Source organism: Glycine soja, chromosome 11 (assembly GCF_004193775.1).
Source record: "Glycine soja cultivar W05 chromosome 11, ASM419377v2, whole genome shotgun sequence".
NCBI lineage: Eukaryota > Viridiplantae > Streptophyta > Magnoliopsida > Fabales > Fabaceae > Glycine > Glycine soja.
The window spans coordinates 15,478,382-15,497,299 of NC_041012.1; the positions used below are offsets into that span (position 1 = coordinate 15,478,382).

Consider the following 18,918-nt stretch of genomic DNA (forward strand, 5'->3'; position numbering starts at 1 on the left):
CATAGAATCAAAAGTCCCTACAGAGTAAAAATAGTTTAATGTTATCCTAAAAGATAAGTTAACTTCTAAACACAAGTGAAATAATTATTAAACCTGGTTTTACAGTTTGAAGGCCAGATGTTATGCATGCTATATTTTTTAAACTAGCTTCTTCTAACTTACTTGTTGCTGCATCAGACCTTGACAAAGAAAGAAAATCTCAAATTCTCATATTAGTCTATTAAAACTCGATGCAAGTACACTGAAAATTCAAGTCATGCAAATTTATAGGAGTTTGATGCATCTTTTTGTCCCCACATGTAAGACATCTTCAAGTCCTTTAGGCAATGATTAACATAATTTGCTATCATCAACTCTTAACTAACATTCTTAAGGATTTATGTTGAATATTATGTTGGTTCACAAAGGATTTAGCAGAACAATTCACTCTTGTTACCAGCAAACTATCACCAAAAGTAATTGAGTGTACTTGCTAAGAATCCCCAAACACTAATGCTTGTCCTTGTTAGTAAATTATTCAGGTAATTTTTGTCTAGTCTGGAGTAGAATATGATTCTTTTTTTTCTTGTGGATACAAGACTGGCATTGAGTTTTGAACCCCATGCCTCCCAGTAGCCTGACCCTAGTGGCTTGAATATGAAAATTTAAATCACAGAGAGGCTAAAATTTATGATGCATAATATTACATACTTGGATTAAAACTCACTTCTATGAAAATTTCGATTTTTCAATTAAAAACTAGTTATGTGTATGTTTTGTGCACCCATTTATATTTGTGCCACAGGAGGTATTTTGCATATGTAGTCCCATGATTTCTTTCCATTTACAAATTACAAATGTAGCAGCGTGTCTTCACTTGGGTGATTCATGCTGCTACTTGTAATTAATTACTAGGGATGATAGTAAATGAGGATGAATATTTTTTACAGTACCAAGTTACCTATTAATGAACTGTTATTGCCTTACTTTGGATGAACTTAATGGTAAGGATCATTGTTTTTTTATGAATATCTTTTTAATCACTGAATTCTGACCTGGATGAATTGTTCATCCTTGGATGTAATGTGTGTTATATGCGATTGGTGCAATATTAATGGTATGCCCAGTGAAGTAAAAATTGAGGGTGGGTGTGATGCCAAACAGTTAAAGTATTTCAAAGTAGATAATTTGTTGCATTATTTTGGTTTAGAGTTTGATTTTCCTCTTGGATGATACATTGATGGCCAAAAGTAGAACTGTGTAGACATCCAGTTTCTTCCAAAGTTTTATTATTTTTTTAATTTTCTTGTATTTCATACATTTTGCTGATGGCCAAAAGTAGAATTGTGTAGACATCAAGTCAAGAACGATGTAGAAACTACATATTTCTACATCGTTCCTGACGTCAGCACCGATGTGGAAACAAACATATTCTACATCATTTACGAAGGAACGACCGACTTAGAAGATGTAATTTCTACATCGGTGGCCTGGATAGCACCGATGTAAAAATGCGACCTTCAACAACGGGCGTAAATTTTGCAACGGCGTAGATAACACACTTTCTAAGTCGTTGATGAATCCGTCAACGTCTTCAATAAATACTTTCAAAGATGGTGGTGGGGTTAGGACTGATGTAGAAAACGTTGTATTTCTACAACGGTGGATTTTGGAACAATGTTGAAACATAACACTAACAACGACGTCATATTCTACATCAGTTGACCACCAATGTAGAATGTCATTTTCGACCGATTTAAAAAGCGCACTTTGTAGTAGTGTGAATTGGGCTCACCTCGTATGGCTGAGTTTTAGTTTTTTTTTATCCACACATTGCCTTACCTCGCACCGGCTTGCTTCTTCTTCCTCTTTTTGTTTTCTTTTTTTTTTAAAGTGCTTTAGATATAATTGCTGTTGTGTGGTAACAATAGATAGCAAATGATTTTTGGGTCACTAGCACTACCTTCCTTTAAAATGAATTTAGAAGCTAAGTTTTATATGTGTCTTAGTACCAATGGGACATTGAGAATATATAAAAGGGTAGCGGAAAGATGAACAGAATTTGCAACTGCAGTCCCTCATAAAAAGCAGTTTGAATCCTTGTATGAAATTATGTTATTATGTCCTAACACTGAAACTATTTCATTCATCCATTTTCCTACTATTGGCATTTAGCTCCTTTTATCTTGTCTTGGTACCCTGGCCAAAACATCATACTCCAATAGCATATCTTTTTGGTGTTGTTTAACATGCATCTTCTTTGTTCTATCTCAGTTGTTAGATGAGGGTGATATTTACATAAGTGTAAAAAGGTATATATAATTAGTGATTATAAGAGTAATCGAGGCCGTACCCGAATCAAATAAACATGAAAATGAAGTAACTAGGAAGTGATCCTAGGTCGTTTCCCAACGAGCAATGACAAACCAAATGTTCATAATATACTTGCGCAGTAACAGTAACGATTGGGGGGGGGGTTTGTTTGTTTTGTGATTAAAGAGCCGAATAAGTAAACTGGAATATGAAACTACTAATATTAAAAACGGGTTGTTTCCTCTGATTCAGAAGCCATTCTCTTATCCTGGGTCATGGAGAATTTGTCCCTAACAGTTAACCACTTAATCCAACCCTATTTCAATTTACTAAGCGAAAATCAACTTAGGGTTGTCAATACGTGATTAGGCACCACATACACTAGTTAGCCCTTCGTCCATTAAGCATGAACATAAGTTAGGCTCAGAGGCAATTAATCGAACACGAAGCGTGCACTGATTAATGTTCACGAATTTGGGTTAACTGGTGAAGGGAAAACTGCCAGGAAACCACATTATAAACGAAACCTCAAAGAGAGTTGGGCTTCATTTTCAAAAGGAAACAACACCAAAATATTTAGCCTTCCATAGATTCAAATAGAAAACGTAAATGAAACATGAAGCAGAAACGTAAACGAACAGAAATGTAAATGAACATAAACGAATTTGGGACAGAAACGAAATTGAAAGTAGAAGAAGAAACAAGAACGAAATTGTAATTAGAAGCAGAAAATGTAAAATTGCATTACGTGAACAGTAGCATCAAAGCAGAAAACGTAAAACCCTAAAACAAAAGCTCTGAATAATGAATAACATAACAGAATAGCCTTGCACGAACCACAAGGCTGCTATTTAAAAAGAGTCACTCAAAGTCACTGGGCCCTATTACAATACTATGGCCCAAAACGAAATAAACACTGAACAACATAAAATAAAATTGCGAAATTTCCTAATTAGAAATTAACTAAGGTAAGCGCTGCTTTATTTGCCCTCTTCAAGTCCATAACCAAAATCCGGATTAAGCCCAATGTTTCATTAATTCCTGAAATTAGATTAAAAACATCAAATTAGCTAAATGAGCCCAAATAATAAAACTGCCTGATTAATTGACAATTAAGACCAATCAGTAATTAAAATGGTGCAAAAAGGGTTTAGAAAATAGAAGAAAATGATGGCACATCAAAACCCCCCATACTTAGCCTTTTGCACTCCTGGGCAAAATGAAACAAAGAACAAAATCCAAGGATATCAAAGAGAGACAAACAAAAACATTCACATATTTCTCAATGAACATCAAGGAATGAAAGGAATGGGTAACATCTAACATAAGAAGATCAAGACATTCATGAAAATCATCCAAGCAACCCAATCATGGCAAAATAGTTAATCATCTCAAGAATGAAAAATGATAAAGCCTCACAAGATATACACTCTATCTCTCAAGTGTCTAGGCTACTATTTACCCTCAAAGCACCCATGAAAACAAACACCACATAAACTTGGCAAGATTCTAAAATTGGCAATCAACCCATAAACACAAGCACATGAGGATCAAAAGGTCTTTTAAGGTTGTAATGGGGCCAAGGACAAGGTATGGAAAAATATGGAATAAGTGGCTAAATCCCAAAGGAATAGAGGAGCAATGGGGAATAAGTGCATATTAAGAAAAAATAAGAAAATAAAAAGAAGTAAAGATAAAATTTAAACATAAAGAGTAGAACCAAGAGTTTCATCATTCTTGTGCCATTTAAGATCTTATTCACTCAACTTTATGTAGATGCAATTGTTTTTGGTGTTTTGATGATGATCATGATGATATGATGCAATTGATGCAAATGGGCTTTTCAAGATTAAATTCAGGACAATACTTCAAGATTACAAGTCACAACATCAAGATGATCACTAGTATATTAGGAAGGGAATTCCTAATTGAATTAGCAAAAGGTTTGGCCAAGTAATTTAAATTAAAAAGTGTTTTTTCAAAGGATTTACTCTCTGGTAATCGATTACCAGAGGATGTAATCGATTACCAGTGGCCAAATATGTTTTCCAACAACTACTAAAATTTGAATTTAAATTTTAGACTGTGTAATCGATTACACAATTTTGGTAATCGATTACCAGCAGTTAATAAACGTTTTATTTCAAATTTTAAAAGCTGTAATCGATTACTAGACAAGATTTTCAGAAAAATCTTTCTAAGAGTCACAACTTCTCAAAGGGCTTTTTCATGACCACCAATGGTCTATATATATGTGACTTATAACACGAATTTGCTCAGAGTTTTTGAGAACAAAAGTGTTTATCCTCTCAAAGAGCAAAATCATTTTATCCTCTTAAGAATTCCTTGGCCAATTCAATTGCAATTCATTAAGGAATTATTTGAGTGCTCAACCTGTAAAATCTATCTCTTTCTAGAGAGATTCATTCTTCTTCTCCTTTTAATTCTCTAAGGGATTAAGAGACCGAGGGTCTCTTGTTGTAAAGAAATTCTAGACACAAAGGAAGGATTGTCCTTGTGTGTTTAGAACTTGTAAAAGGAATTTACAAGATAGTGGAACTCTCAAGCGGGTTGCTTGGGGACTGGACATAGACACAAGGGTGTGGCCGAACCAGTATAAATCTGAGTTTGCACTTTCTCTTCCCTTAAACTCCTTTGTTTATTATTGCTTTATATTCGTATTCAAATTGTTTTTATTTGAATTAATATTTAAGAAGTTCATTGTTAAGGGAATTTATAACTTGAATAGAAAGTGAAATAGATTTTTAATTGGGGAAGTAGTTTGGAATATCTTAATTCAACCCCCCCTTCTTAAGATATCTGAGGCCGCTTGTCTAACAAAATCGTTAAAGGATTATCCAACCATGCCTTTTCCAAAAAATTTGTTCCGACCACATTTTGGTAGTGTGTGTGTGTGTGTGTGTGTGTATATATATATATATATATATATATATATATATATATATATGCTAAACATAATTATGACAAGGCTCAATTACAACATGATTTCTAAACATTCTTTGCTTCTCTAACAGGTTAGGAAAAGCTGGTGTTCTTCTTATTCTAATATCACTAGAATAGCAACAATGATGGCTCAATCATGTCAATTTAGTTACATTTTTTAATTACAAAAATAGATGAATAGAGACATATCTTTAATTTAATCATCAATGTTGTCAATAGATAGGCTGGTGGAATGTTTTTCCTGTATGGATATAGAGGTACTGGGAAAACCTTTATGTGGAAGACATTAGCTTCTGCATTACGTTTGAAAGGGGTGATATTATTTTGACAGTTGCCTTAAGTGGTATAGCTTCATTATTATTACCCAATGGCAGAACTGCACATTCGAATTTTGTTATTCATGTGCCTACATTAGATAACTCCACATGTAATATCCACTAAGGTACAAAACAAGCTGAACAGTTAAAGGCAACTAAGTTGATTATATGGGATGAGGCTCCTATGGCTCGTAAGTATTGTTTTGAAGCATTAGATAAAACATTGAATGACATCATGTGCATGTCTAATTCCAACAGTGTTCAATTTGGTGGAAAAGTTGTTCTGTTTAGAGGTGATTTCAAGCAAATTCTTCCTGTCATCCTAAGAGGAAGTAGATCCAACATAGTATAAATGCTTCATATCTGTGGGACTACTGCACAGTTTTAAACCTGACAAAAAACATGCATTTGCACTCCATCCTAACAATCACAAATGCATGAGAAATTAAGTGCTTTTCTCAGTGGCTGATAGATATTGGTGATGGGAAACTAGGAAAAGGTGATGATGGGCTATATGACATAGAAATTCCATTAGAATTGTTGATTACAAACTTCACTGATCATATTAAAGCAATTGTCGCCCATACTTACCTAGACATCAAGCACAAGTATAAGGATGAGGAATTTCTCAAATCCAAAGCTATTATAGCTACAACAAATGAGGTCATAGACCAAATAAATGACTAGATATCAAACATCATCCCAGGTGAAGAGGAAGAATATTTCAGTTGTGATTCAATTGACATGGGAGATGTTGCAGCAAATGAATCTTATGAAGCTATTACACCAGAATTTCTACATTCATTGAAGACATCGGGAATACCTAATCATAAGATAAGGCTAAAAACAGGCACACCTATTATGTTGATTCAAAATTTAGATCAAGCATAACGCCTTTGCAACGGAACAAGGCTAATTGTCTCTAGAATGGCCAATCACATTATTGAAGCACGGATAATTTTGGGGAAAAAACATAGGAAGTTTGGTGTATATTCCACGAATGTCTTTATCGCAATCTCAATCTCAATCTCCATGACCTTTCAAGATGACTAAAAGACAATTTCCATTTATAGTTTCATATGCCATGACAATCAATAAATCTCAAGGACAATCTCTTCAAAGTGTAGGATTATATCTTCATAAACTAGTTTTCAGTCATGGCTAGCTTTATGTGGAATTCTCAAGAGTTCAAAGCAAAAGTGGATTGAAAATTCTTATTCATGATAAAGAAGGAAAACCACTAAACATAACAACCAATTTGGTTTTCAAGGAAGTTCTTCAAAATCTGTACTATGATCTAAAACTAGCTAAATAACTATTGATGACATTGAAAGCTATTGATATTCATCATGAACCTTTTCCATGCAGGGTTGTTTACTACAGTGTATGTTGGAACACCTTCATCACATCAAGTTTTTGCTGAATTTGTTTGATCACATCAACATCTTGTTGAATTCGATACAAGCCAAATTTTTGTAACACTCTTTGAAATTTTTTAACACAGCTAACAGTATCTACAAGCTAGGCACTTAAAATACATTTCTTTGTGTTTGTCAGTTGTCTGAATATGAGTCATTAATTACCTATGTTCCTCCTAAGATCGTAACATGTGTTTGTGGTGAATGGTTTATTGATTTGGACTCAGTTTAAGATTACATGTGTTTGTAATTCTGGGATAAGGTATTATATTGTATTTACAGTGTAATGATTTGGTCTTACTCATTGAATAAAAACACCACTCTTGTATGGAGCATCAGGTTTCAGTTCAAGGCTGAATGCATGTATACTGAATGCAATGTTTAACATTGGTGTTTGCCACAGATGTCATGTAAGCCAAAATTAATTTGATTTTGTATGTAATACTCTCTTGTGAATAAATGATATCACAATGTAATGGTGCAACTTTTATTTTTGAATCATAAGCATCACTTTCTAAGAGTTTAAGCTACAAGGTATCATGATTTGAAATATATTATTATCATAAGCAATTCCTTCATCTTTCTTAATACACCAGAGCTAAAATTGACCTCATTTATCATTTGCATTTTGATGTAATACAATGAATTAGCATTTAGACATACCTGTACTGTGTATATGATGACCATTCCTGTTGATATCAATTGATTTCAAAGGCAACAAGAATTAAAAAATTGAATAATTTATAAAGAAAGAACTAAGACAATAACTATAATTTCCATCCTTCCATGCTACCTTGAGCCATATTTTTTTTGATAGCCACATCAAATAAATTATAATCTTTTTAAATATCAAAGTCTTCTATTAACCAGTTATTGAAATAGTCAAAAATAGATTAATTTCACAATCAAAAAATGAATTTGACTGTTATAATAATGTCTACAAACTCACATTTTCTTCCTGCAGCGGTCAATAATTACTAACGGATCTAATAGGCCTTAATCATCTCTTTGTCCACATTGTACATTACCATGAAATTGATTTCTAATTAATTTTAAATTGTCATATTAATTTCATTCATTGGGCAAAAAATTAATTTTAAATAAATTTGCACAAATTATTTTTATACACACGCAAAATAGTAGCAGTAAACAAATAGTTGCTATTTACCCCTACAAATTACAAATCCGTAACAACTTTATGGATTCGTAATACGTATTAGATTCACCAAAGGAAAATTTTCGAATTATCCAAAATGGCATGGTGTGGAAGTATATTGGTGGGTGCAAGAAGCAAAGGTGGCGTTTCATTTTATGTTTCGCATTTCCAAAGCTTGCTTTTCCTTCTTCACTGACTAGTGGAAACAACATCGATATTCTCCCAAAAATGAAGTTGGAGCCTAGCTTGGAAGATGAAGTTGGTCCATCTGACTCGCAATGACAGTGCCTTCCTACACCAATGCCGCTACCTACCACTCTCAATCGGACACCTACCAAGCATCAAAGTACCGTGCCTGGTAAATTTTTTGTACCAATACATTGCATTTAGGGTTATCTATTGTCTCTCATGGAGTCAACATCATATTAGCCTTTCAATTCTCTGCATTTCCTTTGTTTTGTTAACAGAGTATAATATTTTTTGAATAATCATAAAACTGTGGAATAGAAAACATAGACCTGGGCATTAGTTTTAATTTATCAAACTGCATTACTAGTGGCCAACAACAGGTTATGTTTTGTGAATTGAATGAACTTAACTATTATTACATTATATGTTAAGTTGTTGAAGACTCAACATATTTCATGAACTATCTTAATAAGTGATAATTTTGGGGCAAACTGTCAAAAAAATTACAATATAGGTAGTCCTTACTTCTGTACATTTATATGAACACTATATTCATAGCTCTGGCTACTGTCAACACAGAATGATACATTGAAAAAAAATCATATGGATCATGTAATGTTACAACATTGGTTTGTTTCTGTACTTCTTTTAGTATCATTGGTATACCATGTAGTCTATTATGAAAGAGTACTTTTGAAGTTGATATTTCAGCTTTGTTCTGTTGCCTTTTGAAATTGGCTTTCAAGCCATTTATGAGTGTTGCAGTTTTATCAATGTCATTACACTTATGTATTGGTTGGTTGTTCTGTTTCAATTCATAATATGCATAATCTGGATGTATATAATATGCAATTTATGAGTTGCAGTTTTATCAATTCATAATATGCAATTTATAAGTGTTGCAGTTTTATCAATTCATAATAGATGTGTGATGTACATCTTTATGCCAAGTATTGTAGGAAATGACTTTCATTGTGACACAAGATTAGTGTCAATTTTGTTATAGGATTGTATAATAGTTTGCTTAAATGGTTATTTATGTATGAACATTTAATGCTGCGAACTTTTTAACTCTATATGGAGTTAAAATTGATGAACGAAGAAGAGCAGACAAAGTGCTACGAAATGGCCAAGATCATGTCACAGATCACAAGAACATCAGAGGAGATTTTAAACACCGTTCATGCTAAGGAGCAGGTCAACCATTTATTATGATATTATTATCATTTTCATTTTAATTTAAGATATCATTTTTTCAATTATTTTGTACAACTAACCAACCAATTATTCTCATTCTAATGTTACACCTAATGTAAACTTATAGTGAAGTTAGTAGGTCGTTTGCCATGAGATGGAAGGACTAGCCTGAACATTACTGCATTTGGTTGACAAAAATGGGAATATGCATCTGTTGTGTACAATTAAGATTTGGACAGCCCAACCATTGTCTCAGGGTGGACAGCACTGAGGGATTTCTATCACCTGACCAGAGATCATTAACTGACGTTAATCTGTTTTGGTCAGAGTGTATTCTTGCTGGCCATATTCAAAACCAACAGCCATCCAAAATTGTTCCCAAAATGGCACTCATTATACCATTAAGTGTCGAATTCGGTGACTTTCACGGTGCTTCTGAATCAATACAAAATTACTTGCAGTAGCTTGGTAAGTTACTTAGTAATTTACTTAATCATTCAGTTAACCTTTATCTGCCAAATTTTTAATTTATTTCATTTCTCACAAAAAGTTATTGTTAACATCCGGATGTTCCAAGCGGTATGTATTATTTCATGAAAGACAAATGGTTCAATCATTTGAATTTGGAAGACATTGTGGAATGCCACATTGTTTACAATGACGGGAGAAAGATAACTAAAATTGGATTCGGATGGAAAGTTTTTTGTCAAACACAATCTTTTGAACCTGGCATACAAATTGTCTTTGAATTCCCCGATCCAACCATTAACTATGTTTTATTTTGGCCATATTTATAAATTAAGTACAATGTTATTTTGAGTTATGTAAATTTTTGTAAATCAACAATGTCCTTCTCTTAACATTATGACTTTTTTATTTCCATTTTCGTATATAATATCTATTTTCCTTTTGCTTCATCTTCAAATTAGTTTATACATAGTAATGATTCATTTTTAATGAATATTAATTTTTCTTCATTAACTTGCTTTCAAATTTTATAAATACCAATATTGTACACTATTGTAACTACATAATGGACACTTGTAATGTAATTTTTATTTTTCAGCTTACCTGTGCGGATGCACAATAAGAACTACACAATATCTTGATTTATAAAGAAAGTAAGAAAGACAAGTATTATAATTTCCATCCTTTCATGCTACCTTGACCCATATTGTTTTCTATAACCACTTCAAATAAATTATAATTTATCTTTGTAAATATCAGAGTCTTCTATTAACCCGTTATTGAAATAGTCAAAAATTGATTAATTACATATTCAAAAAATGAATTTGACTATTTTTTATTTGACAAATCTATGTCTAATGTCTACAAATCCACATTTTATTCCTGTAACTATCAATAGTTACTAACAGATCTAATAGACCTTAATTATTGCATTGTCCACAATATATGATACCATGACAATGCTTTTTAATTAATTCAAAACTTAATTTTAAAGTGTTATATTAATGTTAATCATTGACTGAAACTTATTTTTATATACTACAATAGCACAAATTATTTTTATACACACTCAAATTAGTAGCAATAAACAAAAAATCATTATTGACCCACACGAATTACAAATTCGTAATGATTTTATGGATTCGTAGTACGTATCAGATTCATCGAAGGAAAATTTTTGAACTATCCAAAATAGTCTGGGTGTGCAAGTATATTGGTGATTGCTGGAAGCCAAAGTGGGGCTGCTAAAACTTTGTTCATTTTTAAAACTGCAAACACAGTTTCATTTGATCCTTTGCATTTCCAAACCTTGTTGTGCCTTCTTCACTGACCAGTGGAAAAAGCATCGATTTTCTGTCAAAAATGAAGAAAGAAACTCACTTCAAAGATGAAGTTGGTCCGTCTCACACGCAACGATAGTGTCCACCAATGTCGTTGCTTACCACTGTCAACCGGACACCTAACACGCGTCGAAGCACCGCGCTTGGTAAGATTGCTCATGGAGCCAACATAATCTTACCCTTACGATTCTTTGCATTTACTTTGTTTCATTAACAAAGTATATTAATTTTTGGATAATCATAACAGTATGGAACACAAATTAGAGACCTAATCATTTAGTTTTAATTAACCAATGTGCATTACAAGTGGAAAAAAAGAAAATGATAGTGTTAGGCATGTCATAGTACATGTAGTCTTGCGTGTTAAACCTCATTTTCTCTATTGCATTTTGATTCTTCAAAATACATAAGTGTTAAGCCATTTTTATAATTTGGTATCAGAATTTATATTAAAATTGTTAGAAAATCATTTCTATTTTACCAATTTCATTCATATCAACAGTATAAATATAGCTCTGCGTCTTGTCAACACCAAATGATACATTAAAAAAATCATATACATCATGTAGTGTTACAACATTGGTTTATTTATGTACTTCATTTAGTCTCATTTATATACATGTAGTCTATTATGAAAGAGTACTTCCCAATTTAATATGTCAGCTTTGTTTTGTTACCTCTTGAAATTGGTTTTCTGCAAATTATGTGTGCTACAATTTTATTAATGTGATTACACTTGTGTATTGATTAGCTCTTTTGTTTCAATTCTTAATATACATAATGGTGGGCACATTGCACATGGCAAATAGTTGTGTCATCTGGATTTTTATGTGAGGCTAAGAAGGAACTGCTCATTTATGTATAGCATTGTATAATAGTATTAGGTACAACATTAATGTTAATTTTGTTATAGCATTGTATAATAGTATTAGGTACATATTAATATGCTTAAATGGTTATTTTTGTATCAAGATTTAATGATGCCAAGTTTTTAACTCCATATGGAGTTCAAAATTGATGACCAATATAATTTCACTATAAGAATTATTATCCACTCCTTATTCTGTCCATCCTGCCAACATTCTTCCTTGCCTTTTCTAATTGATGGCCAATGCTTTTCAAGGATTTCTCATGACAATCCACACTTCTCCTAGACCTTTCCTTGTGATCAAAGGTCATTCCAGACTTCTCTAACATATTAGAATTATTAGACAAGTTTTTCAGCTTTTGTGGCCTGTTTGTGTTCTTCCTTGTCTTTTCTCTATGATCAGTGCTTTTTATACTTACTTCGAAAATGTTTGTACTCTTTTAAGGCTGCACAAACTGGTATGTGCTCTGCCGAAAGCTATATCGTTGCCATGGAGACTTCTCAATTGTTGTTATGAACTTCTTGAGATGCCTGATGTACTCAAGAAAGAGCTCCAAACAGTGGTTACCTCCTTTGAGCCAGAGTGGTTCATACTTCTCTTTACACAATCCCAAGAGTTGCTTGCCATGGGAGCAATCTACAACTTCATCTGAAGTGCCATACACAATAACATAAGGAACTAAATGACATGCATTGGGTCATTGTTATGGTAAAATTTTAAAAGGATTTGTCATTATGTATTTATTTGGACTAATTTTGAACTTTAAATTCTCTAACCACCCTAATTACATCAACACATTCCAAAATCTTACACTATAATTAGTGAATTGACCTTAGCAAATCCATTTAGTGTGGAGAGTCTGAAGGTATTTCATCTAACAAACTTATGAAATGTGTTAATAAAAGAAAGGTGAAGAGTCTCAAGGTATTTCATTCACACAAGGAATTATGAAATGGTATGAAATATGTCCAATATTCTAATCGTGAGAATTGAGAAATCATATATACAAGAAGGTATTCGGAAAGGATGACACTGCCTGTATGACAAGCATAGGCATAGTCTTACTAATGTATGATGGAGAACCCTTTTAAATCATCGAGAAGTAAATATGGATAGCAAGGTCCAAAGAAGAGTACAAAATCATGGCATTTTGACTGCAATCTTGGTTTTAACATTCAAAGTCATGTTTTTTTTTTTAAAAAAAACAAAATAGTGGCTCAATGCATGAGGCAACCACTACAAGTTTTTTAAGGCACAACCTATGATTTGCTAATTGTGACTTGTGATGTTGTATCAGCGAAAACAACCTGGGACCAGTAGGTTGCAAGGTAGTAGCCTTACATGATGTAGATTGGATTGTCAGTTTATTTTCACTAAAAAGTAGTTTATTTATAGGTTCCAGACAATTTATTTATCAGGGGAGTAACCTGCTAAGATAAACACTCTTAGATAGTTCCATGTGATTGTCCTTGTCGCATAGCTTACCCTCTCCGATTAAACTCTTTGTTGGAATACATTTATCTATCTAGAGTAGTTTGGTGACATGTTGATCATGAAGTTCATGGCCTGAAGAGCCAATCATAGGAGAAGACTTACAAAATATCAATCATTCAATAATGAAGTGCATTACAACATTGGTTTGTTTATATACTTCATTCAGTATCATTTATATACATGTAGTCTATTATGAAAGAGTACTTCTTAATTTAATATGTCAGTTTTGTTTTGTTACCTCTTGAAATTGGCTTTTCTACAAATTATGTGTGCTGCAATTTTATTAATGTGATTACACTTGTGTATTGATTAGTTCTTCTCTTTCAATTCTTAATATGCATAATGGCGGGCACATTGCACATGGCAAATAGATGTGTCATCTGGATTTTTACGTGAGGCTAAGAAGGTCATGGAAGCTTGCTTGTGGGGCTTCCATGGAGGCTGGATCTTTGAGCTTCAATGAGGTCCTTTAATGGTGATTTTCCACCATGGAGATGCAGCGGAAGACAAAGGAGAAGAGGTGAGAGGAGGCGCCATCCACTAGGGAATAAGCCATGGAAGAAGGAGCTTCACCACCAAGATGAGCCTTGGATAAGAAGCTTGGAGAGGATGCTTCAATGGAGGAAAAGAAAAAGGGAGAGAAAAAGAGAGGAGGGAGCACGAAATTGAAGAAAGAAAAAGGGAGAGAAGTTGAACTTTGAGTTGTGTCTCATGAGAGTAGCTTCTTTGAGAAAACTTCCTTGAGAAGCTAGAGCTTAGCTACACACACCCATCTAAAAACTAAGCTCACCTCCTTGAGAAGCTTCCTTGAGAAGCTAGAGCTTAGCTACACGCACCCATCTAAAAACTAAGCTCACCTCCTTGACAAAATACATGAAAATACAAAAAAAAAAGTCTCTACTACAAAGACTACTCAAAATGCCCTGAAATACAAGGCTAAAAACCTATACTACTAGAATGGTCAAAATACAAGGCCTAAAAGAAGGAAAAACCTATTCTAATATTTACAAAGAATAGTGGATCCAATCTTGACCCATGGGCTCAAAAATCTACCCTAAGGTTCATGAGAACCCTAGGGCATTCTTTAGTAGCTCTAGCCCAAGTCTCTTGGAGTCTTCTATCCAATACCCTTGGGGGGTAGGATTGCATCAGAAGGAACTGCTCATTTATGTATAGCATTGCATAATAGTATTAGTACAACATTAATGTCAATTTTGTTATAGCATTGTATAATAGTATTAGATACATATTAATTTGCTTAAATGGTTATTGTTGTATCAAGATTTAATGATGCCAAGTTTTTAACTCCATATGGAGTTTAGAATTGATGAATGATATGCAGAGAAAGCACTATGAATTGGCAGAAATAATGATGCGAATCACAAGAATTGAAGAGCAGATGTTCAACACCGTTCTTGCAAAGGATTAGGTCAACCATTTATTATGCTATTAGTGTCATTTCCAATTACCATGTCATTTTTTGAATCATTTTGATACACCTAACCAACCAATTTGTCTTATTCTAATGTTACACCTATTTCAAATGTAGATTTACGGTGAAGTCAGTAGGTCATTTGCTGTTAGATGGAAGGACTAGCTAGAACGTCATTGGCATTTGGTAGACAAACATGGAAATATGCATGATGTTGTCTACAACAAAGATTTGATCAGCCTAACCATTATCCATGGATGGACAACACTAAGAACTTTCTATGGACTCGAGGGAAATCACCAAGTGACATTAACCCATTATGGTCAGGGTCTCTTCTTGCTGACCATATTCAAAACCAGCAGTGATGCAAAAACTTTTTCAAAATGGTACTTATTATACCATCAAGTGTCGAATTCAATCACTTTCAAGGTACTTCTGGATGAATACAAGGTCATGTGCAGCAACTTGGTAAGTTACTTAGCTATATACTTAATTAATTCAAAAGCACCTTTATCTGTCAATTTTTTTATCCCATTTCTTACATTAAGTTATTGTCTATGTCAGGATGTTTTAAGTATTATGTATTACTTTATGAAAGATAAAAGGTTTACCCATTTAATTATAGAACGTTGTGCACAATGACTGGCGAAAGATAACAAAAATTGGATCCGATTGGAGAGCTTTTTTCGAAGCTCAAAGCTTCAAGCCTAGCATGGAAATAATCTTTGAATTTCCTTATCCAAATGTGAACTATGCTTTGATTTGACCATGTTTATAAATTTACTACAATGTCAAAGTCACAATTGTAAATTACACACTTATTTGATTGTTAAGCTTTTGCTAGAAACAATGTCTTCAACATTATGACTTTGTTATTTCCATTTTGGTATATAATATTTGTTTTCCTTTTGCCCCATCCTCAAATGGGTTTATATGTGCTGATGATTCATTTTTTAGCTTATATTAATTTTTACCTCATTCACTTACTTTTAAATTTAATAAATAATAATATTATACAATATTAATATTATAATTATATAGTCCACACTTATATTATAATTTTTATTTTTCAGCTCACACATGCCAACACACTCGTACTAAACTAGTTCAACAAGTAACACTTTTAGTACACAAAAGTTACACTAAAATTGAACCACGAATCTAGGTAGATTTGAAACATCCTTGAAGCAGACCACCAAGAAAACGAAAACTAATTGCATCACTTTCCACTTAAAAGGAAATAAATGAATGATAAATACAAGAATAACAAAGCTTTTATCATAAACCAATTTGGATCGGTGAATGTATAACATCATGATATATGAACCTAGAATCTGTATGTTCATGTAATGATGAACGATTTGTGTAATCTGAATTTTGTTTACAGTGCGAATAAAATGAATAAAAGTGAATCTATAATCTCATTTAGTACTAATGGATCTAAATGACTTTGAATTTATCAATGGGTTGAGTATAAAGAGATTAAATATAATAAATCATATTTAGTATCTAAATGTGTTTGGAATATGATTTTCTTTTAAGAAAAAGACATGTGAGAAAAAAAAATGAGGTTGAATTTGAAAAGTTGAAAGCTCAGAATCCAGCGAGGAAACAGAACAAGAGAAGAGCAACTAAAGCCAAGAACGTAGAAACAAGATCGCGTGCCTTCTCCCTCCTAAACTTCCTTTCTCTTCTCTCCTTCATCAAGCACGTGAATTTCATAAACCTATCTTTATCCCTCACGTGATCCACTCTCTTCCTCTCTCCGTTCTCCATGGCTCTCTGCAGAATCTCCACACTCTCCTTCCCACTCACTCGCCTCCCCTCCGTGTCCTCCATCACCAAATTCACCTCCCTCACGTGCAACTCCCCTCCAACTTTCCCGCAGCACGTGACCTTCACCAGGCACTGCACCCTCTCCGTCGCGCCCCCCCGCTCCCCCGCCATCTCCGCCGCGTATACCACCTCTACCTCCCGCGTCAGCCAGTGCCGCTGTGCCAACACCGCCCTCCGGCTCGATACGTTCGCCGCACGCTTCCGTGTGGGGTCCACAATAATCCAGCTCACGCTCAGATTCTCCTCCAAGTGCTTCAGCCATTCCTCGTCCTTCCTCGCAAACTTCACTGTCGTAGGAATTAACTACAAAGAAAAATTAAAAATTAACCACTAAAATTTATACATAATTCTTAAAAAAAAAATACTCCCTCCATTAAGAGAAAAAAAATTCAAAATAATTATTATTTTAATTTATTATTTTTTGTAATTACTTATATTTCCTATCATTTTGAGACAACAATTATTTTACTATGGAGCACTAAATTTTTTAAGACTCATACCCCAAAAATAATTTTCATCCCTAAATTTGGTTTGATAATATGTCCACAATCACGACATTTACCATGGAGTATGTTACAGAAAACATTAAATAAGAAATTCAATGATTCAGCAATAATACTCAATTGAATTATTTGTTCCTACTTGTTAATTGTTATCTATGGCTAGGGATACTTTCAGTCAGAAATATAATAAGTGACGCTATTTTTGTACCAAAAAAAAAAATGTACGAATTGCATAGCAGAGAGATAATATTTAAGGCTGGGATTTTTTAATTCAATTAATACAAGTTAAAAATTGTACCGGAAATCACGATTCATTTCTTTTGACGAATAACTTTTTCGTGAAGTTTATGATTTCCCTTTATTATAATTTATAACTACCTTGGCATATTAATGATTAAAAAGCAATTTTGATAACTAAATTTAGTTGCGTAACATGTTTTATTAATTATAACTACCTCTTTGTGTTGAAGCGCGTCTATCCACAGCGGCGAGGCGAAGAACCAGTTCTTCTGCGTTTCCGTGCGTATCACGCGCGAGAACACGGGTTTTCCCTGGTAGTACATGTCCACGGCGGAGATGAGCTCCGGCGTCGGCGGAGGCGGGCGGTGGCGGCGGAAGGAGGAGTTGTGGAGGGAAGGGAAGGCGTCGGAGAAAATGGACCGGTAGCCGCCGGGGATGGCGGAGATGACGTGGCGAGCGATGGGGTTTTGGAGCGAGGGCCACGTGGCGGTGCTGATTTCGCGCCAGAGATCGTCTTGGGTGCAGAGGCGGTGCATGAGGGACGATACGGATGCGGCGGATGCCAGCGTGGCGCCGTCGAGGCGTGTGAGGATGTGCGCGTGGATGATGTCGGAGTGGAGCGTGGCGAGGCTCGACGTGCTTTCGGTTTTTTCCGGCGGTAGTGAAGTATTATCACTATTATCAGCCATCATCATAGTTAGTTGTGTTCCAATTTCCGTTTCTTAGTGGAGAATGGAGAAAGAAAGAACAGAGGCGGGTAATGGACTAATAAAGTATAACGTGTTTACTTTGCGAAGTGTAATATATTAATATTATGAAAGGAGAATAGAAGATGAGGGAGTGTGCTTTATTTAAATAGCCAAAAACAGAGTAGAAGAAAGACAAGTTGGAGTCTAGTCAAAGTTGGCTGTCAAGCTCTGGCTGCCTAAGCCAGCATTCAAACCTTTCCCTTTACATGTTTCATTATTTTAGTTGGGAAACATCTTAGGCATTTCATGTGTCTTTATCTATACTAAGCTGTCTAATTCAATTTATTAAGTACGGTCTTTGACTGTTATTAAGCAGAATTTTTCAGTATTATAAATATACTATATTTAATTTTAATGGATAAAAAAATGTTTTTATCTATTATTTTTCCACACGGCCATTATCAAATTTATTAGAAACACTTTATTCCTTAGTTTTTATGATGATAAAAGATAC

The 18,918-nt window shown here is 33.9% G+C and overlaps 1 protein-coding gene and 1 pseudogene across 1 annotated transcript; both read right to left on the reverse strand.

The window, feature by feature from the left end:
• Positions 1-12,388: 12,388 nt before the first annotated feature.
• On the reverse strand, positions 12,389-15,751 carry LOC114372959 (annotated as a pseudogene).
• Positions 15,752-16,335: 584 nt separating this feature from the next.
• LOC114374099 (probable F-box protein At2g36090) lies at positions 16,336-18,541 on the reverse strand. Its single transcript, XM_028331698.1, has 2 exons — positions 17,931-18,541; positions 16,336-17,275 (listed from the first exon to the last, which is right to left on the reverse strand). Exons 1-2 carry the CDS (start codon positions 18,408-18,410, stop codon positions 16,730-16,732), a joined length of 1,026 nt encoding a protein of 341 aa, XP_028187499.1. The 5' UTR covers positions 18,411-18,541; the 3' UTR covers positions 16,336-16,729.
• Between the last annotated feature and the right edge of the window lie 377 nt (positions 18,542-18,918).